General features: G+C 48.0%; 1 protein-coding gene across 5 annotated transcripts in view; it reads right to left on the minus strand.

Moving 5' to 3' along the window:
- The window catches only part of CELF3 (CUGBP Elav-like family member 3), a 29574-nt gene that overhangs the window by 18840 nt on the left and 1071 nt on the right, over positions 1–9663 (minus strand). Inside the window, exon 1 of one of the 5 annotated variants that reach the window (XM_072428796.1) lies at positions 3326–3858. The exons of 1 other annotated variant lie outside the window; for it this stretch is intronic. In XM_072428796.1, coding sequence (XP_072284897.1) covers positions 3326–3470 — 145 coding nt within the window. In that variant the 5' untranslated portion in view covers positions 3471–3858. Of the gene's footprint in view, positions 1–3325; positions 3859–9663 lie in introns of those variants that run through there. 3 more of the 5 variants (XM_072428795.1, XM_072428794.1, XM_072428798.1) reach the window with 3 other exon arrangements.

The raw sequence follows: 9663 nt of genomic DNA on the forward strand, positions 1-9663 counted from the left end.
GTAGAATTACACTGACGTGTTCACACAGGAGATTCAGCCAGCCAATCACAGGAGACTTTTATTATAAGAGGCTGACATTGATTTGTTTCATCTTTCTAGTGATCACCTACAGCACCGCCCTATGACAACTTACCTCTCCTTTTATCCTGGCCCTGATCACCAAGAGGAATACGGAGGCTGGAAATACCCCGGCTTGGCTGTCATGTTCATCCTATGAATTTACAAGGAGACCAATAGCAGCCTGAGCAGCAGCACCAAAGAGGACCTGTCATGCTGGGTGCCTATCAGTCTGCTTCCATGATACAATGACAGCCAAATCCGTTCATCCCCTGTGCAAGCTGCGCTGCCTCTCTTCATGCCTACGGCTGTGATGATGTCCATAGCCCATCTCACCAAAATTATTTTCCTTTTAACACTCAGCATTGTCTTCAGAAGGAGAAGATTTCCCCACCATTCTCAGTGAAAAGATTCACCTAGCGATTGGCCGGGGATTATACTCACCGCTTTCATTATTCATAAAGATCTTTTTGTAAGGAAACAAATTATTAATAATGAAAAAGGGAGAAAAATAAAAACGGAGGATTATTTCTCTTTCTTCTGATGCCCCCGGGGCAAAGTCCCCTTTAAAATAAATATTCACCCTCCCCTCTGTGGTGTGAATGTACGGCCTTGTTTATTATTGCTGAATTATTCACATCCCGCCATGAGTCATGTCACCTTGACACAAAGGCTGAAAACCCGACACCAACATCCAGATACCCCGGGGAGGGGGGTCCAGATACCCTAATACCCCCACCCATACCCAGATACACCAATAATGGGTCACTCGCCTATGGTGGGTGCAGAATTATATCTTATGACTGATTAGTAATAGACAGAAAATGGCGGGGGGTGAAAAGGGCCCGGGGTATCTGGGATGGGTTGCAGGTGTGACTGGGGCAGGGTGTTCGGTGTTGTCAGCCATGAAAAGACAATGACACACAAAACTTAATAATTTATGAGCTTTTCAGACCTTTGTAAGATGCCACAACGGATCGTCTTTCTTCCTCACCTGAGATTCAGAGCTGGACCCCCCGGAAAGATGGCCAGGGACAACCGTCCAACATGGCAACTAATATATAAATGGGCCCCAAATTCTCCCCTATAATTTGACATGCTAATTAAATGTATTCATTAAGATCTGCAAAGGATGGAAATCAAGGTTTCGGTCAAGAAATTCCTGCTAAACCCAGATATTACTTTATAAAAGTAGCACTGACAGTGCAGTAAGGAGTGGTGGGAGGGGCCTGGAAGACCCCACCCATTACTGGCTGGAAGGGAGAGCAGCAGTGACCGGTCTGTATTACAGGAAGCCCCTTCACAGATCTGGAGGAAAAGCCCCCCAAGATTCCAATTGACATACGCATGGGATTGTATTAGGACAATATTTGTTTTTCTTGGGGTTCACCCAGGCAGCCCACACACCCCCTGAACCCCCTCGGATTCGGTGACTACACCTGCAGGAGCCGAGAGCTTAACCTTAAAGCCAATTACAAAATCCTAAATCCATTATGAAGATCGGATTCAGCCTAAAAAAGGGATAAAAATCCGACAGGATGAAGCGGATGAGTCAGGTGACCACATTGAGTGCGGCCAAAGAACTACAAGTCCCAGCGTGCCAGGCTGGTCAGGTTGTGCTGGGATTTGTAGTCCAGAGCTGTCAATCTGCGGATTCCTGGAATCATTGAGCGATTACGTATGTAATGACATGATCAGGCGCGGGGTACCAAGCGCCAACCTGCAAAAACAACCAACGGGCAAAGGGCAGCGAGGATGTGCCAGGCGCAGTTACCATGGCAACCAAGCAGCAACCTTCCGCCTGTTGTATGCAGGGTTGCTATGGGTAGCCACGCTTGGCTTCCAAATGGAAAAGCAGCCGTGTGATGATGAGGAGCTGACAATCTACCAGCCGAAGCCGCAGGGCAGAGAACCACAAGAGCTTGCACTCTAAGTATAAGGGACCACATGAAGGTTTATGTTTGAAAATGATAACAGCTTCCTAAGCGATGTCACTGACCCCAGAAGCTGACACTCAAATTCTGAAGACATTTTTCTACAAGGTTTAGAGAAAATGAGCAAAGAGAGACGCTCGGGCAAGAAGCTTACACTCTAGCGATGTCACAGAGTACCCTGTAAACAGCAATATTAATATTATTATACAGGATATATATAGCGCCAACATATTACGTAGCGCTGTACATTAAATAAGGATTTCACATGACAGACAGATACAGACAGTGACACTGGAGGAGGAGAGGACCCTGCCCCGAAGAGCTTACAATCTAGAAGCTGGGGGGACGTATCACACATTACAAGAAGGTGTATAATCTATGGGCTGGGCCCAGAAGCTGACACTTTAACTGTAAGATTTGAAAGCCTCACTGAGACCTTGCCTGAAAAGCTTGCAATCTAGAAGCATGGTCACATGATAAAAGGTTACAGGGCAAACGATAAAGATTTAGAATTTTTGATTTTGTCATTTTTGTAAAAAGCTTACAATCCTAATGAAAATGTTTTGTCCCAAGAGCATGCAATCTACGGGTTCTGATCTTCTTTTAGGGGATAATTTGAGGTTGGAGGGTTTAGGGGCTGCTCGTAGGTTTAGGCCCCTTGCAAGCAGCGGGTTTTTGCCCCCAGTACCCGGGATGTGAACCTCCCCAGCTTACCCAGTGTGGCTTCATTAAGTGTCCCCTGATCTCCCCCCCCTCCTCCTCTGCCATCTGTCACACCATCTTCCACAAATATCACCCATCACCCTGCCCCCAACACCACCAGCAAACCCCAAACCCAGCTCTTTCATCTGCCCTGCAAAACAAACACAAATGGGGTGATTTTCCCATTGCTGCCCTACATCTCCTGCACTCAATGTCAATCTGCCCCCATTGTTCTGGTAGCGGTCCCTTTGTCTGTGCTGAGCCTCTATTCCCAATGTTATTCTGACATCTGGGAATTCTATCTCCTGGATATCAGGATTGTCTTTGTTCCATTACCTCCCTCTTCACCTTGGGAACCTCTCCCCTCTCTGCCTGACCTTCCTGGAGGCACCAAGAGATCAGCAGCTGGCATCCTTCCTCCTGGACCTCTGCTGGGGGCAATTTATCTGCCCCCACCCCCTCCTCCATCACCCTTCTTTCCCTAAGACTCAACCCATCCCTGCAACTGGTGGCATTAGAAAGGGGTTGGTGCCACCATGAACCCAATTCAGTGGTTCTGTAGGGGTGAAATGGTCACCCCGTTTCCTTGGCCTCTATAAACCCAATGCCAGGGAGTACCCGCTCGGCCTTACCTTTGTGCACCCCGGTGAATTTGTCTTTGATGACGGTGAGTTCATAGATTTTGCCAAACTGCTCGAAGATGGGTTTGAGGTCCTTCTCCTCCAGGTTCCTGGGTATCTGCCCAATGAAGAGTTTAATGGCATCCGGCTCCTTCATTGGGGCGATGGGTAGAGGGGAAAGGGGAGGGTGGCCAAAGGCACTTGTGCCCGAAATAACCAAGACTGGACAGCCAAGGTGTGGAATTCCCCCCTTCAAGGTGCCACCCAGCTCAGGGTGTGGGCAAAAGGGGGTAGGGGGGAGATTTTCCTGCCTGTACCCCTGGTGCCAGGACTTGATGAATGCCAGGCCAGTTGGATAAGTGCCCCTGTGTGATGCAGAGTATGGATCCCAGTGCCAGGAGGGGGCAATCACTTTAAGTCTTCTTCCCCTTTTACCTTTCTCTTTTTTTGGAAGGGGGGGGGGGGCAGTGGTTGGTATCCTCTCCCCCTCCTGTTCTGTAGACCCAGATGCTCCTTCTCCCTTTAGTGAATCTTGAGGACTGATTCAAAATCTTTTCTTTCCCAACAGATGCCCCCTCCCTGGGTGCCCAGTGCCCGCCCCAACCTGACTCTCAATGATGTCAGAGTGAGGGGCCGGGGATAAAAAGACACACACGCCCACAAACGTACACAAGGCTGGATGAAGGGGGGGGGGGGTAGATTAAAGGGATTCTGACAGTTTACCCATTGGATGGCAGCAGCTGTGCCCCATGCAGGAGCCTAAACAGCTCCTTTAACCCCTTCTCAGCCAAGGGACTGACAGTCAATGGCATGCTACCTATTCATCCTATATAGTGCTTAAACAAATAAAGAGGACAGATGGCTCCCTGGGACACCTATTAGGCTTTTACTGGCTCTCTGGGATTGTCCATCATACCTCTCTCTATTAAATGTTTAGCTGGAGGTCCAGGGACAGTCTTGCTAGCTGTGAGCTCAGTAACAGGGGATTGGTGTCTCTGGATAGGACAGGGGTACTGCAGGGGATAGAAGCTGGATAGAGGATAGATGGAGCCCTGGGTGATATTATTGGGGGGGGGGGGGGCACAATGCATTCCAGCTGGGGGCTATAGAGACAGGGAGAGTGCTGCTCTTACTGTGGGAGATGACACTTTGCAGACGCTCCCTGGCTGGGCCATTGTTCTGAGCTATCCTTGGTGCTGAAGCTCTGGAGCTGGGGGAGGGGAGGGCAGAGGAGACACAGAGGAGGGGGCAAGGTGTGTAATGTGAAAATCAGGGAGGGGTGCAAAGAATGAAGGGCTGGAGGGGGTCTCAGGAGGAGGAGGGGCTGTGATTTGCAATGAAATGGAAGAGGGATTTGTAAGAGTTAAATAACCATTAGGACAGATGATGAGGACAGAGACAGGTGGGGATGGAAAGGGGGTGGTGGGGGGCACACAGGTATCTCAAGGTCTATGGGGGGTGCTAGAAGTGAGGACCTGTCATTACACACAGGGGTATCTCTCAGGGTCTATGGGGGGGAGGTGCTATAAATGAGGACCTGTCATTACACACAGGGGTCTCTTCCAGGGTCCTGGAGGGGTGGTTGCTGGAGATGAGGACCTGTCATTACACACAGGGGTGTATCTTAGGGTCTATGAGGGGGTCTGCTAGAATTGAGAACCTATCATTACACACAGGGGTATCTCCCGGGGTCCATGGGGGGTCTGGTGGAAGTGAGGACACACAGGGGTATCTCCCGGGGTCCATGGGGGTCTGCTAGAAGTGAGGACCTGTCATTACACGCAGAGCTCTGCCTTGGGTCTAGAGTGGTGCAGGCCAATGACAAAGCTAGAAGCGGAGCCTCATTTTACTGAAATACTGCGAATAAATAAAACCATCCAGGCTGGGAGGCTTCAGACTGTCTGTAAAATAGATTGTAAGCTTCTTGTGGCAGAAATTACTGGGAGGTTTTGTCATTATAATATCATTATAGCAGCATAAATGTAAACCTTGGGGTCAGGGTCTCATTATATCCTCAGACTGTAAGCCCCTAGGGTTAGGCTTTAATTACAACCCTAGACTGTCAGCTCCTGGGGTCAGGGTCCTATTATACCCCTATAGACTTTCAGCTTTTGGGTTCAGGGTATCATTTACCCCTATAGAGTGTCAGGGTCTCATTATACCCCTAGACTGTATGCTAGGGTAGGGCCTATGTTGTCAAGATCTCAATATACCCCTATAGATTGCAAGCTCCTGTGATACAATTCCTAAATACCTGTGTCATCTCTGTCCACACTTTGTTGTACAGTGTCAGACACAATCTGAATAATAGTACCCCGGGGTGCACAGGTACCTGAAGAAGAGGCGGGAGGCTTTCATAAGCATAAATCAGTTCGTTACCGGAGGGCGTTAATAACAACTGACAGCCATTAAATACCTGCGTTACAGGAAGGGGGAAGGTGGAGGAACCAAATTTTGGAGAGTAATGAGGGAACATCCGAATATCTGGAATTTAGGCACCAATGCCCCCGTCTTTTTTTAAACCCCAGGAAATGTGGAAACATCTTCATGTCCATGACCCCATCTTTATCATAGGCTTTGCTCTTCACGTGTCTTGGTGTAAATTTCCACGATTGGATAGTTTGGTAACAGCAGAACCTTTCTAACGGACTTAGGGAAAAGGGGGAGGGGGAAGGTCTTCTCATGGCTAATGTTATCCGAAGGGGGGAGGTTGGTGGAATATTATTATGAAAAGCCCTCAGAATGTACAAGAAGGAGTCCGGGTCAGATATGCCTAATATTTCCATTTTCATTCAGTCCTTGGAGATTCACCTTGGTGAAAACATAGTAAAAACATGTGACTTTCCAGTGAGATTCCCATTGGGGTATTTTCTGGATGAGCCAAGGGGGAATAATGGGAAGAATGGAATTAGGTTGGGTTTCTAAGGGTGGAATTGGGTTTAAAAGGTCCATTGTAGACCTACCAGGACCAGAAAGAACCAGGAATATTACAGAGACAGATAATTGGTATCTTACAAAAGGAGAATTAGGTAAGGTTGAGTGCTAAAGTTCTTGGCTCTTTGTTGGCAATATCTAATATGATGTTAGGTATTGAGGAACCCCCAACTCCAACTTTAACCTAACTCTAACAATAACTCTACCCCCGACTTTTCCTACGCTATCACATACCTGGTCACCACCGGGAGCCCAAACGACACACTGAACTTAAACAAGTGGCCTCCAACCCATGATACTCGTCAATTGATGTATGGATTCTCATGACTTCTCTTCCTTGGGGCCCCTGCTATAAATGCCATTGGGGTTTTCCATCCGGAACACCCCAACATACCCCTTATGAGGGACAAGGCTTGCTGTCTTTCTATTAACCACCACACTATCAATGGCTCCTCTATCTTTCCCAACCTCCTCCGGTGATGTCTATGTGCTACCATCTTCTCCGATCTCAAGGTGGAATTGGGAGAAGACATGGAATTGTTTTTGAAATACTGGGGGAACAATTTATTGAGATAAAATGTCACCAGCTCTAACTTTAGGTGTGAAAATTTGGGTAAAATTTTTGAGGTATTTAGGAATGTTGGGGGGTGAACCATAGAACTGCTCATGATTCTATTTCATTACAAGAAGTCATTGTGATATAGAGGGAAATGGAAATGAACATCATGGGGTATTTAAAATATTTTCACCATTTAACTACCCAACTTTGGGTTGTAAGGAGTTAAGGGTAAAGCTCCTATGGCAGTTTTGGGATTCGGTTTTCATAGAGAGGGCAGAGAATTTAGGAATCTCTCCAAATAATGAATTCTGTTACTATCTGGAATCTACCCTATTATCAGGTTTGGGGCCCATAGGGGCTCTTAGGGTAGAATTTGGATGTTACCCAATAAATAAATTTAATGTCCATGTCTCAGATCACCCTAATTGTATTATTAATATAATGAGCAGGTTTTTGGGGTACTCCAGGACCCAATAAATATATAAATTGTGATCACCCTAATATTATTATTACGATGGTCCCATTTCAGGGGCTGTAATTGGGTCCAGGGGGTCGGAGAATTTCTGTCTTTGATTACACAAACACTGTCAATATGTATTGGGGGTTGGGTAGTTATTTTACCCCAGGTGATGCAACCCGGGGGGAGATATTAGAATTTAAAGGTTACAGAGGCGCTCGGGGGGGCCCCCGGCCTTCACCGCCAGCTGTGCGTCTTACGAGCGCCGGCGTCTCCGGGGACGGGCTGTGTGACATTGACAAACACTTATAAACATGACATTTGAAAGATGGTCCCCAGACCCGAGGATGCTGGTCTGCATCAAAATGAAAGATTAGGAAGCAATAATCCGGCATGCAGCAGAGCGTGGGGGGAAGGGAGACGAGTGACAGCGCTGCGCCTGGGGCCCGGGGACGCCATACACGCCATGAGATGAGCAGACATTACTGTGTCACGGTGTGCAGCCATCCAGGCCTATGGTTCATGCCAAAGGCGTCTAAATGAACCACCGAGCTGGAATACTGAATATTTCTAAGTGGTAAAGAGGACCTGTCATTAATGTTACATGAGCTGACAGTCCCCAACTACACTATGACCCCCCCTCCCCCGGCGTCATCTGACCAGCTGCAAATTTGGCCCCATTATTCTCTCTTTTGCCCCGCCGGATCGTAATCGTTAATTTACGTCCGTCCCTGGCATGTGACAGGAGGGAAATCGGCCCCGTCACTCCCTGGGACAATTTATGGCAAAGTCAATGGGTGTTGCTAGGTGAGGCTCCGGAATCTAGGGGCCCGGCACAGCCCGATCATCCTTATCTGCTCCAGACACTTTGCGTAGTACAATTATCCGCACTTTATGGACCCAGGTGGGCACAAGGGGCCGTCTATGGTGAAGATAAAATATCTTCCATTGTAGCGAGGTCAACTTTTTGAAAGTTTTTTGTTTTGGCTGATAAAAATTGAAAAAAATATTTTGTGGAGTTCAATTTCCTTGCAGCCAATAAATGACCAGAAATCTTTAAAGGTTCAAAGGTTTCTGGTGCCGGGGACAGCGGATAACCCAAATGTGGCCAAAATAAACCAAAATGAGTGATCTGATGCAAGAGATAAAAATATAATCCGGTCCAGGAATCGATCTCCATTGGTGAAATCATGACATTGATTCATTATAGAAAGCAGGAGAGGAAATTGGGAACAAAAAACAAATAAATAATAAAGTGAGCGAATCACAGCGGCTGATAAATTCCTTTCTTCTTCATTGACAACCTCTGCAGACATGGAGCTGCCCCCCCCCCCCCAGTAAATAGTTGCCTCCTTACCCCCCCTACGCTAATTGGGGGTCATTTGCATACTGGGGGCCACTTCAGAATAGGAAGGCTCTGACATTAATTACGCACATGGTAAGGGTCCAAATTTCTCCAGGGTCACCATCTGCTGGGTGTGATGGGGGGGGGGGGTTCATTCATGCAAAGGTTTAATCTCTCATCAATGAAGCACCAGGCCTGGGAGGGGGGACAATGCCTTCCCCTTAACCCCTTATTGCCCACGCTGGACTGGGGATTAAATTGGGGAAAGATGAGAGATTTGGGTAAAATGAAGGGGGGTAGATGTGCTCCTACAGCCCAGGCAGAAATGTTTGGCTTGTATCAGGGTGAATTTTGGGGGTATATATATCAATGGGGGCTTTCATGCGATATGCTTGGGGGGGCGGGCATTTATTAATACCCCCAATGGTCACACGGCCATTTATGATCATCAGGAAAGAGCGTCAACGCAAGCGCCAAATTTTTGGTGACCAAAATCTCCAGCTTTCCATCACAGCTGTGACAAGCGCTAATTTGAGTTCAATGTGGGGTATTAGGGGCAGGCGGGGGTAAATCTCTGGGGAGGGGGATGGGATATTAATAGCTCGGTGTGACGGTCTCTGATGTGGGGGGGGGGGGGATGTGGGCGTTTCTGACAGCTGGGCGATCGTCATTATCGCCAATTACACCCATCAGCTATGAGGGATATGAAGTGACACCGAACGCCGGGGCATCCAATGTGTCCGGGGCAACTTACCCCTCCCCCCCGGTGGCAAAGCAGATCATCAGAGGAATATATGATTTTTTTGGGGGGAACACCTTGGTGGTGCAATTACCCCAGCTGGCAGGGGGGTGGTTCTTAATTAACAGATAAATTAATTAACACGAGGGGCCGTCCTGTGCCCCACCACAAGCTTGCCGGTCCCTGAACCATTCTGCTCAAGAATGCCCAGACGGTGCATATGCCCCCCCTATGGATGGCAAATATCCCAGCTGTGGGGGTGGGGGCGTCGCATGCCCGGGTGATACGACAGCTGATATCACTTTGATCACGGATG

Source organism: Pyxicephalus adspersus, chromosome 12 (assembly GCF_032062135.1).
Source record: "Pyxicephalus adspersus chromosome 12, UCB_Pads_2.0, whole genome shotgun sequence".
NCBI lineage: Eukaryota > Metazoa > Chordata > Amphibia > Anura > Pyxicephalidae > Pyxicephalus > Pyxicephalus adspersus.